The sequence below is a fragment of the Acipenser ruthenus genome, chromosome 18, assembly GCF_902713425.1.
Source record: "Acipenser ruthenus chromosome 18, fAciRut3.2 maternal haplotype, whole genome shotgun sequence".
Classification (NCBI taxonomy): Eukaryota; Metazoa; Chordata; class Actinopteri; order Acipenseriformes; family Acipenseridae; genus Acipenser; species Acipenser ruthenus.
Genome location: NC_081206.1, coordinates 31,072,526 through 31,093,246, shown reverse-complemented (window position 1 = coordinate 31,093,246; position 20,721 = coordinate 31,072,526). Strand labels below are relative to the sequence as shown.

The following is a 20,721-nucleotide window of genomic DNA, read 5'->3' as shown; positions in this document are numbered from 1 at the left end:
TTTTTTAAAGCTGTATCTTAACCACACCCCCAAATCTTGATGAAACATGAGGAAGCACAATCTCCTTTTGCATGATGCCTGGCATCCTAGTCATTGGCTAAACAAAGACTTGGAGCTTTTCAGAATCTAATGCTTTACATTCTATTTAATTTTTTTTCAAGAAATGGTTCTGCATCCTATGATGTATGCCGTGGTGATTTTCTTTTCTCCATGCGTTAGGGAGGGCTGCATCTTGAGATCCATGATTTCTACTGCACAGACCGGTCTTCCTCAGATGAATAGGTTTGTTTTAGTGCAGTAACTGGGCATGTCTTTATTTCTGCTGCACTGCAGACAGGCACAGGGTACAGAAAGCTGTCTTATAGCAGTTTTATTCAGCTGACGAGACACATTCTTGTATGCTGGAGTCAGTCCCTACACTACAGGAAGCATGTGTTAGCAAAAGATACATTTAAACAAACATACAAAAGAACACAACTTGAGAGAAGTTTAAAATCAGACTTTTATGGCAAAGTATAAATTATATAAGAGCTATTACTAATATTGTGGCAATGTGTAACAATGAAATGGCAATAATTGCAGTTCAGCTACTGCACTTAATTTTTGAACCACTTTATTCATGAACTTCTCTTCCAGCTTGTCAGTGTTGAGCTGTGGCAGGGATGGAGTGTAGAATATGCTTAGGTTTTATATTGAACACTTTTTCATAATGTAGCACATGGATTCACACAGGGTGCATCTTGAGCTTAACTTTATTTTCAAAACCAGTTTTAAGCCCTACTTTAAAATGGATGACACTAGATTTATTTATTTATTTATTTTTTTGGCGGGGGGGGGGGGTTGTTACACAAATCACTTGATGTAAATGTTTAAACCTATTGAGTTACTCTGCATTTAAGTCTGTATTGAAAGAAGTGGTTTTGTCTCTCTGAAAGCACAGCAGCCTGGTGCTTTCAATGGTCTCTGCAGTGTAGCTGTCCTTCACATGAACGATAGCCACGTTGAGCAGTTCATGCAGTAACATTTACAGGCATCAGTTATAGGAGCCTTTGTCACCATGCCCAGTGCTTCAGCAGTCCATCAGTTGTTATCTCCACCTGCTATGTACCTTTACACAGTAATTACCCCGTCTGTCGCACCATGTGAATCAGCAGACTGGTGCTGGGGGTGTGACATGTTTGGGATTGTAAACATACACATATGCACACTGACAATTAGGAGAGGTCAGAGAGGCTGCCCGCGTGTGTGTCTGTACACGGTCGCTGGAATGTCACAACCGTGTACCGTTCTCACACAGAATGTGCTACTCCGTCCTCCGTGACTGGTATTTACAGTACAGTATAGCACTGTGTGGTTCATATTTAACTGTCTGTAACTGTATCTAAAAAATAAATGAATGCACATCTTCCTGAATGTTCACATCTTATGTCATTTAACACTAGGAAATAAATATAATTTAATTAGATGTTGGAGAACAAGCCATTTTAACAATGATCACAGTGAGCTGTTAGCAGTAACTGAGAGGGATTTTTAAATAACATGGATAGACTGGTTTTAAAAGCTTTGTTTCACTTTTTAATAATTACCAGTGAGCTCAAAATACACCACCCTGCCCCCTGCCACAGTCTGAACACAATGTCAATAGTAGTCAATCTTTCCATTATAAATCTGTACTGGAAACATCAAATTTTATGCAGACACTACTAAAAATATATTTGTATAATAGCTTTAGTAACAAGAAAAGTCATTATAAAGTGTGCCAAAAGATTTTGAAACACATTCACTCCTCCCTCTTTTTTTGTAGTTGTTTTTGTTTATTTATTTGCAAATGTTAAAGTTTCCCACACATTGCACATTCAGCCCCATCTCAGCATACTAATAGCTGTAGTCAACATGCAGCCCCTTCTGTGCAGATGCAACAGCGCCGCGCTCAGCTCAGGCTCAGGGTCAGTGTCAGTGTAGGTTTAACAGTGTTCTAATAGCAGGCATGCTTGGGTTCGTTCCCTCCTTTGTGAGGCAATACCCTCCCCACTCAGCTCAGTTATTTTATGTAGGCCCAGTGTCCCCATGCAATCGATTCCAGACCATTTGCAACAACCAGAACAACAGTAACAATAATAAAATGTTCTCAATCCTCAACACCACTGTGCTGGGCAGGTTAAAGTTGATTTGCATTAGGAAGAGGGATTTTCTTTTAAAGGGACTGGCGAGCACTCAGGAACAGAACAAGATGAAGTGCTGCTGCAGGGAAGCTGGAAGTGAACAGGTCCAGAGTGTAGAAACGCCCGTGTAGAAGCACTGCAGCTCAGCTCTGTTGTGAGAGTCTCAGTAGCAATCTTCTGTCTTGGTATAGTGTGTTGTTGCACCTCAACTCCACAGACCTCAGACGGTCCAGGTTTTGTGTCAACCCTTCAGTTCTGCATTGTTTTCCCTGTAGTACATAATAAAATGAGACAGCACCCTTGAAAACATTAAATAGTCTGTAGCTACAGTACAGTTATTGCTTAATGTTGCCATAAAAGATTACAAAAAACAAAAGGTCCTGGACTGTAAGAGGAGGAGTGCATGTAACCAGGCACAGGAGTGACCAGGTCTTGAGCACTCTGGTGCTGAACCCCATGTTGTTGCACTGACCGCTGCAGTGTGGCTGTGATGTCAACGGTCCCCCACGTTGCTGATCCTAGTGCAGCAGTGTCGTTGTGATGTCAGCGCTGGCCTGTGCCTCTGTGATGTCAGCGCTGGCCCGTGTCTCTGTGATGTCAGTGCTGGCCCGTGCCTCTGTGATGTTGTGTCTCTAATGTCAGTGCTGGTCCGTGCCTCTGTGATGATGTGTCTCTGTGATGTCAGCGCTGGCCCGTGCCTCTGTGATGTTGTGTCTCTAATGTCAGTGCTGGTCCGTGCCTCTGTGATGATGTGTCTCTGTGATGTCAGTGCTGGCCCGTGCCTCTGTGATGTTGTCTCTCTCTGATGTCAGCGCTGGCCGGTGTACGCCTTGAACCAGGAGGTGACGGAGGCGGCTGCGGAGGAGATCATGCCCCCGGCGGAGCTGCTGCCGATGGGCTGGGAGACCTGCATAGCCATGCTCTGGGACAGCTCCATGGGTTGTGAGGGGATGTCACAGAAGCGCGGGCTGGGCACTGTCTCCCAGTCTGTCCCCAGGTCTGTCTCCTCATCTGTCACCATCTCCTCCCCGCTTTCCTCAGCCGGCCCTGCAGCCTCCGGCTCCACCAGCTCCATCGAGTCCTCCAGGTCCGCGCTGATATCAAAGGGGCCGGTCCTGCAGGGGCAGAGACAGCAGGGTGAGCCTCATAGGACAGGCAGCAGACTGACTCATTATTTTTTTGACGTCATTTGAAACAGAAGCTTTTTTTTTTTTTTTTTTTTAATCTACAACCTGAGATTAACCCAGTAGCATCATATCAGAGGCCTTTCATTTAAAAAAAATAAAAACCTGTACACATTAAATAAACTTGCATTCACACATGTGTTTTACAGGGAACACAAGCACACACTCTTACATTATAATGCTTTTATGTTTGGCTTGATTGGATATTGCTGAAAGCACCACCTTGAATTGTAATTCAAAGCAGCACTCTGGTATAATAACCAAACCTGTTAATCTGGGTGACACCCCCCCCCCCCCCCCATTACTATATATAGCTCAGTGGGTCAACAGCTATTTAATATTAGGCTGCAGCTGTGGTTTTCATGTGCCTCTTTCCTTTAATGCAAGCTCTGTAATGCGACACCTGGTGGTTGAAAGTGGTATACGCAAATCTGCCAGCTAAACTCACACAGGCACTTGAAGCGTGCTTCCTTGCTAGAGGAGAACCGATCCTAATAATAGTTGTGAAGATGAATGTGTTTATCTTGTGTATTTAAATTGCACACACGCGGGCCCCGCCCCTCTCACCTGCCCAGGTTCTTGTTGTCAGGGCTCACCAGGAACATGATGTTCCGCAGCGTATGCAGAGGGTGAAGCAGCTCTGGGTCCACATGCTGTCACAGGAAACACACTCGTTACCACTGCTACTTTAAGATGGTGATTATTATAAAGGGTATAAAATAATGTAGAAGCCAATGCTCTGCTGGCTGAGAGCGTGCTCACAGTACCTGGGAGAAGCAGAGATGCAGTATGTTGGTGTTGAGCTTGTTGACTGCCCGGGTAAACCTGTATCTGCTCAGATTCTCCCCACAGAACTCACTGCAGAAACAAGCAGCAACAACACACAGGTTAGTAACAGGAACCCCCAGGATAAGAACCACAGCACGCTTCCTGATAGAACACAGTGGCCATTAGCCACATCCACGCAGGTCTGGCTCTGAACAGCTCACTGATTTCAGAACATGCATCAGGCCGGCTCTTAAAGGATTCAGTGACTCAGCATTAACAATGTGGCTTGGAAACCCATTGTATACACCCACCTCTGTGTGTGAAAATGAAAAGTGCCTGAATTTGTCTCCACTACGCAACTTTCAAATTGTTTCCTTCGGAGTAACTTCCTAAACAAGTTTGCTTGTGTTAAACGTGAAGCCAGACGGACGGGCGGACAGGCACCTGCACCCCTAGACAGTGACAGCACTCTGGCTGTGCTTCCTCGGTGCGGAGGGACTTGCCTGTTGCACAGCTTCTTGGGGAGGTTGACGTCCAGTATGTGTGACAGGATGTTGACGAGCTGAGTCGCGTAGCACAGGGCAGCGCTGATGGTGTGAGCGGGGTTGATGAAATCCATTTCTGAAAGGAAATCAGACTAGACGTCAATTCTGCCTGAATTATATAGTAAAAGTCCTCTGTTTTTAAACAGACACAGTCTAACAGACATAGGGCCATATTTTCAAATCTTTCGTGAACTCCTATTTTTTAGAAAGGGGGAAAAATCACATCAAATGTTACAAAAACAAGAAATAAATACCTTGAGAGCTCTTCAGAGAACCTGCATTATATTACTTAGTTGTTTGGTTTTAGTTTAGCAAATTTAACAGGCATTTTGCCTCTTCCAAAAAATTAGGCGTTAATTAAGGACTAGAGTAAACGCTTTCAAAATACGGTCCACAGAGTCTAACACACACACTCTCGCAGGGATGTGTACTGTTACCTGGCCCCTGGCTGCTCCTCTTCTCCTCTACCCAGGTATAGTATGCAGAGTAGTCCCCGTTGCTGGGCAGGGAGGTCTCAGGCCCGGTGATGCTGATGCTGGTCTCTCCGTTCTGGTCATCCCAGATCCAGCGGCCGGACAGGTACGTGGTGCGCCGCGCCTCGGCGAGCTCGCTGACTGTGCTGGAGGTCAGCGCCAGGTCACTCTCCGCAGCCAGGTCCGCAGGGTCCCTGCACAGGGGGGGAGGGGGAGGGCTGTTAAATTTACAACCGTGGTTTCACAGATCATAAAAAAATAAAAATTAAAAAAAAATAACTAGACAGGATCAAGCCCAGCACAGTCACTTTCTAATTCAGACCAGGACCAGAGGACACATTTGGAAGTTCAGCGGAGACAGATTCAGACTCCGGTATGTACAGTGAACTCCCCGTCTCCCTGCCCTCTCACTCTCTTCTCTCACCTGGTGCCCTGCTTGTCCTCCTGGGTGTTGAAGATGTGTGCGGTGAGCTCCAGGGTGTGTTCGCACCGCACTGTTGCCAGTTCCTCCAGGCGGGCCTGCACCTCGCGCCCGCGCTTCTCCACCAGCTCCCCCAGCCGCCGGTTGTGCCGCTCGATCTTCTCCTTCTTCTCCTGGTGCCGCTGAGCGCGCCGAGCCAACCGCTGGGCATCGTCCTGCGAGCGGGCGAGCAGCTCCCTGTCTGGAGAGAGAGAGACAGCGAGAGAGAGGGGGACAGAGAGGGAGGGGGGGACAACACAAGTATTGTGTGAGAGAGGTCAAGGACCCAGGATCCCCACTCACACACACTCTCACTCACACAGCTCCCCAGGCCACTTACTGCCTTTCACTTCTTCATTTCCACAGCAAATGGCCTCTCTCAGCTGCTCGCTCCTCATTCTACAGGACATGATCTTCCACTTCTGCAAACAAGGGAGAGAAAGAAAAGGAAATATATTTAAAAGAGAGTAAGATATGCTTCTGCGAAGTGTGTGTGCAATTTTTTATTTTTTTTTAACATCCTTACGTGCACGTTCCCACATAAAACAGTTCAAATATTGCGACTGTTTTTCTTTTGTTAACATAAGGAAATGCTTGGAGAACATAACTTACCAACTGGTCAACTTTAAACTTCCCATCCATCGCTTTTATAACTCTATGTGGAGAAGACAGACAGGAAGGAGTGAGAAGCAGCACAGGCCAGCCACAACATAAATTATAGGGACACAAGCACAGTAAAACACACACACACAAACACGGGGAAACGCAGACTCCAAGACTCGGGCACAGCAATACTTGGCTCATTTATAAATACATCTTCCCCAAACTAGGCTGTGAAACACAAGGTCAAGGTCCTGAAAGCAGCAGTTTCTCTGGTGTCTTAGCTATGCGCGCCTATCGCGTCTGCTTTTTCCTCTTAGCAGTTTGTTATAAACAGCCCTTCAAGCACTCTGTCCCTTTATCCTGCTTGTGACCCCCATCCACTACAAATCAAAGGGCGCCCCCTTCTACTTCAGCCACTGAGAATATACAACATTTGTTTAAAATGTTGAAAGAACATTGGAACATGAAAACCCCACGTTGGTCCCAGCACTGATATAAACGAGTTCCAGACAGCGATCTGACCTCCTGCTCTCTGTCCACAGCATCACCTTGAATTAGTCTGATAATTCAGCAGTTTCAAATGAAGTGAATCTATACCTTTGCTGCAGATCTTCCTTCTCGCTCTTCAGCAGCTTCAGCCTCTCGGTTTTATCCACATACCTTAAAGGAAAGAGCAGAGAGAAGCTTCATGACTGCAGAGCACTTTCACCCATTCCAGGTTTTACCACAAGCTTGATTAACCACAGTGTATAAGAACATAAGAAATTCAAAAAGGGAAGGCCCGTCTATGCTCGCTCGCATTGCTGCCAGTGTGGTCCATTAGCACTCAGGAGAGGAAAAACAAACAAAAAAAAAAACGAACCATTTACTATTTTTATGTAATAAACTATCTTCCTTGTAGCAAACACAAAAACGTAGCTCCGAACCAGCATGAGGAGATGGATTTGTGAACACAATATGCTACAGAGAGGGGCAGAGTATTGTACATGAAAAATCAAAATGGACCTTTCCGGGTCAAACCACGTTTTGATTAATTGTGAAGTGTGTAAACCTGCTGCAGTGATTGCACATGCGTCCCCTGTGTGTTGTGCTACTCAAAACGCACACCCGTTAGATGTGCTTAGTCACTGCAGGGTAACCCTGTACTGCATAGCTCGACATGGTGCTCAGCAGCACGCTGGAGGGGCTGCGGGGGTCTGTGTGGAATCGCATTGCTCTGTTTTAGTGCTGTCCGCTTGTCTGACCTGTTCGCATTGTGTACTGGCTGCTGACAAGCTTGTGTCCGCGGTGCTGGTCGGAACCTGGAGTCAATCGGGGTTGAACCTGGAGTCAATCACATTAAAAACTGAGCTGGTGTGTTGAATCCCCAAATGCTTTCGATACTAGACTACTCTGTGAACCTGCAGGAGATGATAAAGGTGAATAGCGGGTCTGTGAGCCGGGCTTCACTCCTGCCCGTGTCTCAAAAGATCATTGCACACCTCCAGCCAGCACAGAGCTCTGCCGTGTCCATGTCTGTGACACTGGAAGAACAACACTGAACACCATTATAACAACTGTGTAACTGAAGAGAACAAACACACACACACATACATATGCAACTAGCAGCGGTGTGCTGTTATAACATTGTGTTACCCAGAGTAACACAACAAATAAAAACAGCCAGGGCTACGCGCTTGACTTGCAGTAATCATGATTAATCAAACGTGCGTAGCTCTACATATGTATGCATATTATTATTATTATTATTATTATTGATACCATAACAATACAAACACACAGTCCACGTATTTATTGTAATTAAACTCCAAACAGGCGACTCACCTCTCGGGGTCCTTCCCGTCAAAGTATACGAAGTCCCCGGCCTGAAAGCAGCGGGCGCAGGTGAGTCTTCGACGGGCTGTGTTGCAGAGGGGACACCGCTCCACGGCTACGTACAGCCCCTCCGCATCGTCCACCGACTCCGCTACCACCAGAGACCTCGGGGAGGAGGCTGCGGCTGCAGAGAGGAGCGGGGGCCGGGCTCGGGTCAGCGCCCCCGATGCTCCCGTACCTGGGCCGGCCGCTCGCACACCGCTGCCCGCGGGGGAAGCCATAACACCGCGGAGCTTATCCGAGCAGTGCCGCTCCAGTGCTACTGACGGGCTTGTTCATGCATGTCCTGTATTATTAACGAGGGAAGGAAATCCCCCTTCACTACACTATCGTAACCGGGGCTTTTGTTTTGGTTTTTCTTGACTAGTTTAGAATTTAAGAACAGATTTTTTTTTTCAGACCCTCCGTAAAAAGAAAACAAACAAAACGCTTCCGTTCCTTCTGTGACGGCTCGTCGCGTCACGTGACAGGGAAGAAGCCTTTGTTTTTGTTAGCGGGTCACGTGAGGAGGGTTTGTTTGTAACGCAGAGCGAAGCCCCGTCCAGCACAGACATGCGTGCGCAGCTTCCAATTGCGTCATAATGAAGCTGCGCTCCACGAGGCTAGCTCCTCCAGCACCCTGATCACATGACCGTTTAAAGCTTCAAGAAAAACTCAATTGCAGGGGTCATTTCAATTTATATTGTAAACACGCACACAAAATATGACGCAAGTCCAAGGAGAAAGAGGAGGGGGCGTTTCCTGTGCCAGCACCAAAAGTTGTGTTCGTTTCGCACCGCCCAACACTAACAAAACCATTTCAATTGCATTGACAGAAATTACATTGACTTACTCGCCAGGGGGCGGCAGCATCGGTAGAGAACTACAGTTCAAACGACTCTGAAGCCCTTCTGCAGACAGCTTCTGGTTTAATTTGTTGTTATTAGTTAACCATAAAACTGAAAATGTAACACATGTAAAATACTGATGTGGACACCAGTACAGCAACATTTTGTATTTTTTTTAAAAAGGTGCGTGGACAAGCCATGGGGTCAATGCAAATTAGGTATTGTGTTTCTCAGTTTGATTCAATGTGCGCCAATCAGGAGTCGGGTATGTCTGTAGCTTGTTTTATCCAATCAGATTGTTGAAGGCGCACGACGTACCAGTTCCACTGATTACACTTGAAGCAGCAATTCTACTAAATGGCCACAAGATGGCAGCATTGGATAAGAAATAAAAGCTAAAGCCTTGCATTTTCATCACGCTTGAAATGGAAGCTCATCATGGAGAGATACCCCGAAGGACAGCCGGATGACCAAGGACAGTGCAGGACCATGAAAAGGCTTCAGAGGGCTGAAAGTACTAGTTTAAAGTTTAAAAGCTATATAGTAAGTTTCTGTATTTATACCTGCAATTATTTTGAATAAATAGTTTAAGCATGTTAGTGTGTGTCGTTGTTTAAGTATATATATACTCCTAGGGCTTGTTACTGCTATTGTTATATTAAACACATATTTAAGGAAATAGAAAACGTCATTGCTTCATATAGTTCTTAATATTTGCTGAGAAAGGGTGTATCGTGTGGTTCGTCTTACCAAACATATTTAATGGTCTTGTCCAGTCAGCAAACATTTAGCGTTATTGTCCAATGGCGCCCCTAGTGGTTAGGACCTTGGGCTGCTAGATCACCTGCTCGGGGTTGGTGCTGGTTAATTAGACAACATAAATGGTCACAAAAATGATAGCAACATGTGAAGAAGCTCTTACGTGTCTGTATCAATCCAACAGAACAATAAAAAATCATTTTGGAAAAAATGAAGAGTTGTCATGTACCAAAAATCGAAATACATTTTAATAATAGATGATATAATACATAAACAATGCTCACAGTCAGTTCACTGCACCTCTGTTTAGTGTTTCAGAGTATCATATACACTACATATAGATTTCTCCAGACATATCCAAACATACAGAACACACACTGCGGTCCTGCCCACCCACTCACACCTTCTTGAATCCCTTCAGAATGGGGTAGATGTTCTCAAAGGCTTCGTAGATCTCAGAGCGCTCTTTCGCCCCTGCGGAGAAAAACAAGAGAGTCTTTGAAGTGGTTCAGAAGATGGTGACGTGAACAAAGCACCTACTCAATGCTACAGAGAACAAAAATACAACACACTGTAGAACAGTGAAAACCATTCTAAAGATACAACACATTCTAGAACAGCGAAAACCATTTCTAAAGATACAACACATTCTAGAACAGGGAAAACCATTCTAAAAATACAACACATTCTAGAACAGCGAAAACCATTCTAAAAATACAACACATTCTAGAACAGTGAAAACCCTTTTAAAAGTAATTGGGTTTGTACACCTTCACACAAAGTGGTTGAATTGCAAAGGGAAATACACATGCCACAGCCTCCACTCAGGACAGCCTCCACTCGGCTCAGGCGGCGGTTGTATTGCCCCGCTGTGCTCACCGGTCAGCACCACCTTCCCCGACACGAAGATGAGCAGCACGATGCGCGGCTTCACCATGCGGTAGATCAGCCCGGGGAACAGCTCCGGCTCGTAGCTGAAAAACAGGAAGCCATTTCCCAACCCAGTCTGAACAGCCGTGTTCAAACTGCCTGGCAAATCCCTGACTGGGCGCTTGAGGTGCCTGACCAGCAGGGGGCACTGAAGTGCAATGATGCGGTCATTCAAGATTAGCAACTCATCATGAACAGGATTCGAACCATCTACTATGTCACATCTTATATTACATACAACTCATACAACTGACATGATATATTTTAAGGAAAAAGTTCAGGCTAATGTCTTCCTCATCGTCATTAACTTGCTAGTAATGGGATTTACACAGAGCACACAGACACCTGATTCATGAATGTGCAACAGACAAGTAGATAAATGCCTGTACTAATGTGTTTGCACGCAGCACCCCCAGGTGTCTGCCTGATGTAACTGCGCCCCGGTACCTGCTGAACTGCTGATGCGTGAGGACCAGGCCCTCGAGGCGGATCGGGAACTTGACATCGCAGCTCCCCACCATGTTCTGAATCTTGAAGTCTAGGAATTTGGCCGGGAAGCCGAGCTTCTGGACCACGCGGGCGTACTTCCGAGCGGCTAGCCGGGACTGCTCCTCACTGCAGGGAGAAACAACACAGCCACTGCCAAAACACTGCAAACCAACACAGCCACCCCCAAAACACTGCAAACCAACACACGACTCCCAAAACACTGCAAACCAACACCAGCCACTGCTAAAACACCCTACAAACCACAGCCACTCCCAAAACACTGCAAACCAACACAGCCACCCCCAAAACACTGTAAACCAACAGCTGCAGCTGCATTATAGAACGCTGCAGTGTGTGCTGGGGGTGGCTGATAGACTCTGCTGGTCTCGCAGGCAGATCTCTCACCTCTTTGCTCCAGTGCACACCATCTTCCCAGAGCTGAAGATCAGCGCGGTGGTCCTGGGCTCTCGAATCCTCATGATCACCGCGGCAAAGCGCTACCAAGACAAACCGGACAACGAACAAAGCATGCCCGGGTTAGAGAGCCCACACATCCCAAAGGCACGCAGGAGGGTAAAGGGTTGATAGAAACCGAAAATCCCAAGTGGCTCTATCTAAAAGGATGTTAAAGAGTTGAGAATAGCAGCGGAACACCAGCCTGCCCCCCCGTCACTGTCCCCACAGATCAGCTGGGTTACCTTGGGGTTGTACTCTGCATTGCGAGCCTGCAGAGCGATGGACTTGAGGTCCAGCCTGCAGACGAGGTTCACAGTGGACACGATGTTCCTGGACACACAGACAAGCACACAGACAGACAGACAGACAGACAGAGACAGCGCATCATTAACACAGAGCGTCTCTCCCCACACTGTGCACCGACACCAGATCCAACAAAACTGTTAGCATTTAAAAAAAAAAGCACACCCAGTAAACAAGATGACAGACGTCATCACTCAACGTTAATAAAGTTACGTTAATAAACTTGAGAAACTCACTGCAGCTGCGGGACGATTCCGGAACTCTCCGAGGCAGGGGTCATGGGGGTCATGGGGGTCATGGGGGTCATGGGCAGGGGGCAGAACGGGGAGGCCTGGCTGTGCTCAGCACCGCTCACGTCCTCCACGGAGACCCCCTCCCCCGTGAAGCCGCTGTCCTGCAGCTCTGCGCCGCCCCCTGTCTGCGGGGGCGCGTCCTGCACGCTCAGCTCGTCCGGGAGGAAGCTGAGGTCCAGCTCGTCCGACAGCTCCTTGCCCAGCTCGCCCCCCTCGGAGGAGAGGAAGGAGGAGTGGTGCAGGGGCAGCTCCCCCTCGAACCCCATCAGCGGGGTGTAGAGACACTGTGAGCCCTCCTGAAACAAGCAGCACACACACACACAGAATTGGAGTTCTACCATGTCATTGATTACAGTTCAGTTAGGCATTTGTCATTCAATCATTATTCTTGTATTCTCAACCACTTTTGGTGAACCCCATTTGTTTAAAAATGAAATCCTCTCTCATATTAATAATAATTGAGCTCAGGTCTGGCACAGCTCACTGTCAGCCTCTCTAACAAGGAGTCTCATTTTAAATACATTGGAGGGTTAGCTTATAGAAACTACAGGAAACAAACGTTTCGGCGAGTGCCTTCTTCGTTAGTGCATCACGTGGTGCTGACTCTTCAGCTGATCTAGCCTACACTAGACGTGTCTATGGCAGTCAAACAGAATGAAAGAGCGGCTCCTGAACTCACAGCCAGAGAACCTTAAAACAGATTTATTCAGAAGAATCACACAGTGACTGTACACGTCATAAAAAGCACAGGGGCATTTGAGCGTGGCATTGGAAGACAGTTACGATTTAGTAAATGAACTGTGTGTTAACCTTGTGCGTCTGAGAATGACAGTTGTAACAGGGGTGGCAGTAAGACTCCTACTGCATAGCAGGTTCACCCATTCCAGGTTTTACTACGAGCTTGATTAGCCACAGTGTAAACAGTAGGTAAGTAGCTCAGGTGTGTTATTAAACTCATAGTAAAACCAGGAATGGGTCAAACCACTGTGCAATGAGTCTTATTTCCATCCCCGGTGTAGGACTCCCAGAGACGTTATTAGCGACGACCCTTTCCCTTTCAGACAGTGAGACACATCGGGGGGTCTGGCACTATAGGATGCATGCATCTGTTCAATACTTATGAGTCTATTTTGTTTATCAGTGTCTATTGCTCAAATCAAAAGCAGATTTAAATGAATAAAACCCTGGTTGAACTGCAGTTTTTTTTACTTTAATCACAACAGTAATAGATAAGATATAAAAACGACTTTCAGCAAAAAAATTGGTCCAAGTTATGACGCGCTACTGTTAAATACTAAATACGACTGCTTCAAACGAATGGGTGGAATCACTTACATCTTCAATCGAGTCATCAAAGTAACTTTCCAAAGTATTTCCTCCATCCATGCAGATCTGCTTTTCGGTGCGGTGCTGTTGAGATGCGAGTCGATTAACGGAATGTATGCCCGGCAGATCTCGCTGGCTGGACGCTGCGCTACCAAGCGACACTTCAAACTATTTACTTATTTATTTTTAATCTTTATTATTGGTTATTCTAGATACGGTTTTTGTTTTTCACTTCATCCGAAAACTTGTCCCCCCTCGATTTTGTACTTCCTGTTGAGAAAGCAAGCCATCCACCTCATTAACAGTGATTAATAAGATAATCACGGAAACAATCAGAAACAAGGCGCTATATTAACTACAGCCCGGACGCGACAGGTACAGCAACTGCACGGCTGCGTTCGTGCAGGTGAAACCAATGACGACACAATCACGTCACATTAGAATGACCTGCACTGCGAATGGTTCTTCCTTAACTATGCATTATATATAAACACAGAATATGGTGCGATGTAAGAGACAAGCTATATTTTTTAAATAGCTAATAAGAATAATTTAACAGTATAATGGCAGGTCAGTTCAATCCGACACAGTGGCAGCACACAGGGCTGTATCACATCAATATCAGGGTCTTCTATGTGTTATAGTGTATGTGTTCACTGCAGTGAAAACTTCCCGTTGATACAAACAAATATTGCACCCCCGTATAATACATTGCATATTGAATTAGCCTGCAGCTGCACACAGAAACACCACGTGTATATAAACGGGGAAGTCCGTCTATGGGTATGCAATATGTTCACTATGAAGGAAACCTTTCACCGAATGTATTAGCTTGCTTGTTTACTGTATTTAATAAACAAGTCTGTGATCTCAGGAGCCGATCTTCGGTTCTAGTTTCATATGTAGCACAGGCTGAAGAGTGATTTTTTGATTGATGTAAGAGCTGGCGCCATCTGGTGATCATCTACCCTCATTGCAGATCAGAGCACCAAATATCATGGTACATTTTCATGAGTGAATTTATTGAAATGCACAACTCTCTGTTCTATTAAAAATCCTTGCGAAAAAGACATCTTGATACAGACAATTTCTTAAACCATAAAAAAAAGAATGTAATACAGCAGCAGGCACAAGATGCCCTCTTTTATTAAAAATAAATACGATGCCCAGAGGTCCTCCCTGCTGCTAGTGAGATGCCCTTCCTCTCTGGGGCGACTGTGGTTGACCCCTGCGTGACCCCTGCATGTTGCCCGCATTCTTCTGTTCTGCTGGCTAATGCTTTCCAAGACTCCTCTGGACCATGTGACTGCCACACCTCCAGTATCCCACAATCCCCTAGTTCTTGCCCAAGACAGCAGAGAGAGACTCAAGAAGCTGGAAGTAGTTATACTTTACATCGAACTCCATGTCATACCAGTAATTCACTGTGGAGGAGAGAGAGAGAGAGACGGGGAGACAGGGGGTCACAGCAGGAACACAGCGTCACACATTTCCTCATTTCCACCTTCATGATTTTCGACCGTTCAGAACACCTTGTTTGGAGGGTGTGGCACTTTACATTGTTATCACAGTCTAATTCATTACTTTACTACCCTCCTTTCTGTTATGCATTATTTTCAATCACCCATTCAATAAGTGGCACAGTATGAAACACATTTGTATTGAAAATCTTGATCCCCTGCAAAAATTGAGTGATTATATATATATACATATTATACACACACACACGATACACACCCACCCACATGATACACACACACACACACACACACACACACACACACACACACACACACACACACTGCTTGTGCTCTCGTACCTGCGATGCAGCCCTGAGACTGGCGGACGTGGTGGAACCACAGGGAGGGCAGGTACAGCATCTCCCCCGCCCTCACAGTGCAGTGCAGCGGCCGGGCCAGCCCGTAGTCTGGGTAGCGCTCCAGATCCGGGTTCAAGGGGTCCACTGGGATCCAGGGCACCTAGACATCGGCACACACAGGATCAGACAGACAGACAGCTCCTAGACAGGCACACAGGATCAGACAGACAGACAGACAGACAGACAGCTCCTAGACAGGCACACACAGGATCAGACAGACAGCTCCTAGACAGGCACACACAGGATCAGACAGACAGACAGACAGCTCCTAGACAGGCACACACAGGATCAGACAGACAGACAGACAGACAGCTCCTAGACAGGCACACAGAAAGCACCCGGACACAAAGCAAGTCAGACAGACAGATGTTTCTATGTTTCATATTGTGACTGGTCTCCACTATGCTGGACTAACCTCTGACTGGGGGAACTGGCTATTGAAATCATACATACATACTGTACAGAGTGTGAGTAAGGGTCTAACATGAGTGCCCTCTCATTACCTTCTCCGCAGCCTCCTCATCCACCACATCGAAGGAGCCGTCCTCTCTCTGTTTGAAGGTGGCTGGCGGGTACAGCTCTGTGCGAGGGAACAGACACACACAGACACACAGACACATACCCAATTTTCGTCAATCGTCAAAGAATGGTGATGTTATTTATTTGAATGTTCCTCTTTGCATACTGTTGTAATACACTGGTTTGGTTTCCAATAGCTTTGTGTTTGACAAGTTGCAAAGAGGGGTGTTCCCGTACGGGATGAAGGGTCAGTGTGAGGGAGGGAGGGGTGTTACCGTACGGGATGAAGGGTCAGTGTGAGGGAGGGAGGGGTGTTCCCGTACGGGATGAAGGGTCAGCGTGAGGGAGGGAGGGGTGTTACCGTACGGGATGAAGGGTCAGCGTGAGGGAGGGAGGGGTGTTCCCGTACGGGATGAAGGGTCAGCGTGAGGGAGGGAGGGGTGTTCCCGTACGGGATGAAGGGTCAGCGTGAGGGAGGGAGGGGTGTTCCCGTACGGGATGAAGGGTCAGCGTGAGGGAGGGAGGGGTGTTCCCGTACGGGATGAAGGGTCAGCGTGAGGGAGGGAGGGGTGTTCCCGTACGGGATGAAGGGTCAGCGTGAGGGAGGGAGGGGTGTTCCCGTACGGGATGAAGGGTCAGCGTGAGGGAGGGAGGGGTGTTCCCGTACGGGATGAAGGGTCAGTGTGAGGGAGGGAGGGGTGTTCCCGTACGGGATGAAGGGTCAGCGTGAGGGAGGGAGGGGTGTTCCCGTACGGGATGAAGGGTCAGCGTGAGGGAGGGAGGGGTGTTCCCGTACGGGATGAAGGGTCAGCGTGAGGGAGGGAGGGGTGTTCCCGTACGGGATGAAGGGTCAGTGTGAGGGAGGGAGGGGTGTTCCCGTACGGGATGAAGGGTCAGCGTGAGGGAGGGAGGGGTGTTCCCGTACGGGATGAAGGGTCAGTGTGAGGGAGGGAGGGGTGTTACCGTACGGGATGAAGGGTCAGTGTGAGGGAGGGAGGGGTGTTACCGTACGGGATGAAGGGTCAGTGTGAGGGAGGGAGGGGTGTTACCGTACGGGATGAAGGGTCAGTGTGAGGGAGGGAGGGGTGTTACCGTACGGGATGAAGGGTCAGTGTGAGGGAGGGAGGGGTGTTCCCGTACGGGATGAAGGGTCAGCGTGAGGGAGGGAGGGGTGTTCCCGTACGGGATGAAGGGTCAGCGTGAGGGAGGGAGGGGTGTTCCCGTACGGGATGAAGGGTCAGTGTGAGGGAGGGAGGGGTGTTACCGTACGGGATGAAGGGTCAGCGTGAGGGAGGGAGGGGTGTTACCGTACGGGATGAAGGGTCAGCGTGAGGGAGGGAGGGGTGTTACCGTACGGGATGAAGGGTCAGTGTGAGGGAGGGAGGGGTGTTACCGTACGGGATGAAGGGTCAGTGTGAGGGAGGGAGGGGTGTTACCGTACAGGATGAAGGGTCGGTCGGAGGGAGGGAGGGGTGTTACTGTACGGGATGAAGGGTCGGTCGGAGGGAGGGAGGGGTGTTACCGTACAGGATGAAGGGTCAGTGTGAGGGAGGGAGGGGTGTTACCGTACGGGATGAAGGGTCAGTGTGAGGGAGGGAGGGGTGTTACCGTACGGGATGAAGGGTCAGTGTGAGGGAGGGAGGGGTGTTACCGTACAGGATGAAGGGTCGGTCGGAGGGAGGGAGGGGTGTTACTGTACGGGATGAAGGGTCGGTCGGAGGGAGGGAGGGGTGTTACCGTACAGGATGAAGGGTCAGTGTAAGGGAGGGAGGGGTGTTACCGTACGGGATGAAGGGTCGGTCGGAGGGAGGCAGGAGGATGAAGTGCTTCTCCCCTGAGATCACACAGTACAGGTTCTCATAGTGGTCCTTGTGTACTGAGGGAATGAAGGAGAAAGAGAAAGAGCATCTTAAATCACTCCTTGCGCATGCATTGCCATTAAACACACCAGTCTGATGTGAAAGTGAAAAAGGCAAAGTTTTGGGCTAGTGCCTTCATGAGTGTAACTGAAACTAGAAGAAACTTTAGGGGCCGCAGGTCAGTCCTTGTGATTTCTGTTTCTCCGTGCAAGCAAAGTACACTATTCAATCACAGCATTCACACACAGACTCAAGAGGCTGGCACTGCTATTCTCTTCCTCCAGCACTGAGAACACTGCTGGCACTGCAGTCTGAGTTAGACTCTTTATCAATGCCTGGATTCATTCGTAAAGCAACTCACAGGATGTGACAGCAGCTTCTTCTCCCAGCCAGAAGTTCACAGCGTCGGGGTGTTTCCCTGAAAACAGATGAGCAAAAAAAAGGCTCAATAAACACTCCTCTGTGTTGTCGGTGATTGTGTGTGTGTCTGTGTTTGTGTGTCAGTGTGTGGGTGGGGGTGTGTGTCAGTGTGTCAGGGTGGGAGTGTGAGTGTGAGTGTGAGAGTGTGTGTGTCAGTGTGTGTGTGTGTGTGTGTGTGCGTCAGTGCGTGCGTGCGTGTATGTCAGTGTGTGTGTGTGTGTGTGTGTGTGTCAGTGTGTCAGTGCGTGCGTGCGCGTGTGTGTGTGTGTGTTGCTCTCTGTTAACTCACAGAAACTAAATAAAAGCGGTGACACTGTGCATTTATCCTCCGTTCTGACTAATGCTTTGTTTCATGAGACTGCTGTATATCTTGCACCCTTGTGGAGTAACAGACTGATTTTCTTTTTAAAGTTCAAAGTGTTACTCCCCTTAGTCCTGACCCTACCCTCTTAGCTAGTGGACCTCCGCTATGTCTACAGTGATCTCTAGTTGTCACAGTGCTGGATCTGTCTGCACACACTGCACACAGATGGAAATCAGACTCCTGTAGCACAGCACTCTCCTCGTTCCAGGTTTTAAAATGAGCCTGAATAGCCGCAGTGTGTGCAGGTCACAAGCTCAGGTGCGTTGTTAAACTCATAGTAAAACCAGGAATGGATCACAGTGCTTTGCAATGGGAGTCTTGTTTGTATCCCTGCAGTGCAGCGTGGTTACCCAGGGCCTTGCTCATCCAGGGTATCTCAGTGTCCACGTCTCCGATGAGCTCCGGCAGCTCCTCGGTCAGACTGGAGCACTGCTTCTGCATGTAGAACACGCCCCTCCTCCCATCGACTCCACCCCCGCCCCGGCTCTCAATCAGGTCCAGCAGCGAGGCGAAGGGCATGCGCCGCTCCTCAGGCATGACGAAGCGATCCCCGAACACAGCATCTGCGTAACCATGAGGAGTGACCGCCACACTGACCAGCTTCGAGCCCACGGCTGCCCTGTGGAAACACAGAGCAGTGTTATTCCCTGACCAGTAACAGCACACTCACTGACCAGTAATAGCACACTGACCAGTAACAGCACTCTCACACACACTGACCAGTAACAGCACACTCACACTCAGACCAGTAACAGCACACTCACACACACTAACCAGTAACACCACACTCACACACACTGAGCAGCAACAGCACACTCACACCCACTGACCAGTAACAGCACACTCACACACAATGACCAGTAACAGCACACTCACACACAATGACCAGTAACAGCACACTCACACACAATGACCAGTAACAGCACACTCACACACAATGACCAGTAACAGCACACTCACACACAATGACCAGTAACACCACACTCACACTCACTGACCAGTAACAGCACACTCACACCCACTGACCAGTAACAGCACACTCACACACACTAACCAGTAACACCACACTCACACACACTGACCAGTAACAGCACACTCACACACACTGACCAGTAACACTGCGACCCCGTGCTTGGTCCTTCACCTGAGGTAGGCGGGGCTCCACTTGGACAGCGCTGGCCAGTGGCGGATGGCGTTGCGGATGATGCAGGGTTTGTTCGTACACAGCCAGTCCCGATGGAAGTGCAGGGGAGACGGCGGCTGCTCCAGATAGGGTACGGAGCGACCCAGGAAGAGCTCTGCCAAGCAACGAGAAGGAGGCACACGCTGGCACATCAACACAGCCCGAGAGACAGCGCTGCATGTGCGGAATCGTTTATAGCGTTTACGGGTCAATAAAATCTCGTACCTTATCAGGACATGTTTAAACACACATTTCCAAAATAACACATACAGTAATTACAGGACCATGTAATATAGTTACAATACATAAGGAAGACCGAAATAATCCTTCCAGGATAACAACGTTATAGGAGGGGGGTTCATTTTCAGCCCTTACGTAGGCTTACGTGGTCAGTTTCGGTGAGATCGGTGATTAATGTGGTACTACAAACCACTATTACAATACAAGCCCACGCAAATCAACCCTCCTTGTCCTGCAATAGTGTGGACTGTCTGAATGTAACGTCTATGGAAGTTAAGTACGCTCTTGTTTTTGTTTTTAGTTGTGTTTTTATTTGTAGCTCACCTCGGGCTTCTATTGAAAACTCTCTCAAACATTTCCTCACCGCTTCCAGCTCACCTTCAGCCATGGCAGCTCACCTCCGAAATAACCTCTAGAAATAGTCTTGAAAATACACGCACAGATACAGCACTTTATTTTACTAAGAAGAGTCTCACGCCTGTCAAATGTGTTGACATTTTACAGACATAGAATACTACTGCCTCCTAGTCACACACAAGATTGGCCTGGCAGCGTTTCTATCTGCTATAGCTCCCTCTGGTGGTCGGCAGTAATAAATACAGCCGCTGCACTTTCAGGTGAAACATTAAAAAAAAAAAACAGAACTATGTATTACATATCCAAGTTATAAAAACCAAATGTATTGTTCTCTGTATCGTTTTAATTTTAAATCATATCTTATTCCTTATTTGGGGACCCTGGACTCTAAGGGGCTATAATGGATCCTTAAACCGAAGTGTTCCCAGAGCGCTACAGTGGGGTTCA

At 47.8% G+C, this 20,721-nt stretch overlaps 3 protein-coding genes across 5 annotated transcripts; all 3 read right to left on the bottom strand.

Moving 5' to 3' along the window:
* Nucleotides 1-144: 144 nt before the first annotated feature.
* Nucleotides 145-9,381, bottom strand: LOC131698526 (beclin 1-associated autophagy-related key regulator-like). The gene is made up of 10 exons (XM_058990615.1): nucleotides 8,020-9,381; nucleotides 6,793-6,855; nucleotides 6,205-6,247; nucleotides 5,933-6,014; nucleotides 5,557-5,794; nucleotides 5,097-5,326; nucleotides 4,618-4,735; nucleotides 4,114-4,204; nucleotides 3,914-3,999; nucleotides 145-3,277 (listed from the first exon to the last, which is right to left on the bottom strand). The coding sequence occupies exons 1-10, from the start codon at nucleotides 8,289-8,291 to the stop codon at nucleotides 2,971-2,973; spliced, it is 1,530 nt and encodes a 509-aa protein (XP_058846598.1). The 5' UTR covers nucleotides 8,292-9,381; the 3' UTR covers nucleotides 145-2,970.
* A 501-nt stretch (nucleotides 9,382-9,882) lies between these two features.
* Nucleotides 9,883-14,308, bottom strand: LOC131698525 (TATA box-binding protein-like 2). The gene is made up of 7 exons (XM_058990605.1): nucleotides 13,463-14,308; nucleotides 12,071-12,423; nucleotides 11,774-11,861; nucleotides 11,481-11,572; nucleotides 11,034-11,201; nucleotides 10,536-10,630; nucleotides 9,883-10,130 (listed from the first exon to the last, which is right to left on the bottom strand). Exons 1-7 carry the CDS (start codon nucleotides 13,511-13,513, stop codon nucleotides 10,054-10,056), a joined length of 924 nt encoding a protein of 307 aa, XP_058846588.1. The 5' UTR covers nucleotides 13,514-14,308; the 3' UTR covers nucleotides 9,883-10,053.
* Nucleotides 14,309-14,569: 261 nt separating this feature from the next.
* LOC131698524 (bifunctional peptidase and (3S)-lysyl hydroxylase JMJD7-like) lies at nucleotides 14,570-20,520 on the bottom strand. 3 transcript variants are annotated; one of them, XM_058990603.1, is made up of 8 exons: nucleotides 20,296-20,520; nucleotides 19,639-19,792; nucleotides 18,845-19,113; nucleotides 18,072-18,128; nucleotides 17,632-17,727; nucleotides 15,836-15,912; nucleotides 15,273-15,432; nucleotides 14,570-14,877 (listed from the first exon to the last, which is right to left on the bottom strand). In XM_058990603.1, the coding sequence occupies exons 1-8, from the start codon at nucleotides 20,303-20,305 to the stop codon at nucleotides 14,789-14,791; spliced, it is 912 nt and encodes a 303-aa protein (XP_058846586.1). In that variant the 5' UTR covers nucleotides 20,306-20,520; the 3' UTR covers nucleotides 14,570-14,788. The 3 variants fall into 3 exon arrangements, with proteins under 3 accessions (XP_058846586.1, XP_058846585.1, XP_058846587.1); XM_058990602.1 differs by having other exon boundaries at nucleotides 20,242-20,519; XM_058990604.1 differs by lacking the exon at nucleotides 20,296-20,520 and having other exon boundaries at nucleotides 19,605-19,708.
* Between the last annotated feature and the right edge of the window lie 201 nt (nucleotides 20,521-20,721).

Excerpts from the sequence above, each read along its gene's own strand:
- LOC131698526 (XM_058990615.1), bottom strand. The coding sequence starts at position 8,291 with ATGGCTTCCCCCGCGGGCAGCGGTGTGCGAGCGGCCGGCCCAGGTACG. Across the intron at positions 6,015-6,204 it reads AGTTTAAAGTTGACCAGTTG|AAGTGGAAGATCATGTCCTG; the intron begins GTAAGTTATGTT and ends CCTTGTTTGCAG. Across the intron at positions 4,736-5,096 it reads GAGGAGCAGCCAGGGGCCAG|AAATGGATTTCATCAACCCC; the intron begins GTAACAGTACAC and ends ATTTCCTTTCAG.
- LOC131698525 (XM_058990605.1), bottom strand. The coding sequence starts at position 13,513 with ATGGATGGAGGAAATACTTTGGAAAGTTACTTTGATGACTCGATTGAA. Across the intron at positions 11,202-11,480 it reads GTGTGCACTGGAGCAAAGAG|TGAGGAGCAGTCCCGGCTAG; the intron begins GTGAGAGATCTG and ends TTCTCCCTGCAG. Across the intron at positions 10,631-11,033 it reads ACGCATCAGCAGTTCAGCAG|CTACGAGCCGGAGCTGTTCC; the intron begins GTACCGGGGCGC and ends CCTGTTTTTCAG.
- LOC131698524 (XM_058990602.1), bottom strand. The coding sequence starts at position 20,305 with ATGGCTGAAGGTGAGCTGGAAGCGGTGAGGAAATGTTTGAGAGAGTTT. Across the intron at positions 19,793-20,241 it reads GTTTTCAATAGAAGCCCGAG|AGCTCTTCCTGGGTCGCTCC; the intron begins GTGAGCTACAAA and ends GTTGCTTGGCAG. Across the intron at positions 14,878-15,272 it reads GTCTCAGGGCTGCATCGCAG|TGAATTACTGGTATGACATG; the intron begins GTACGAGAGCAC and ends TCTCCTCCACAG.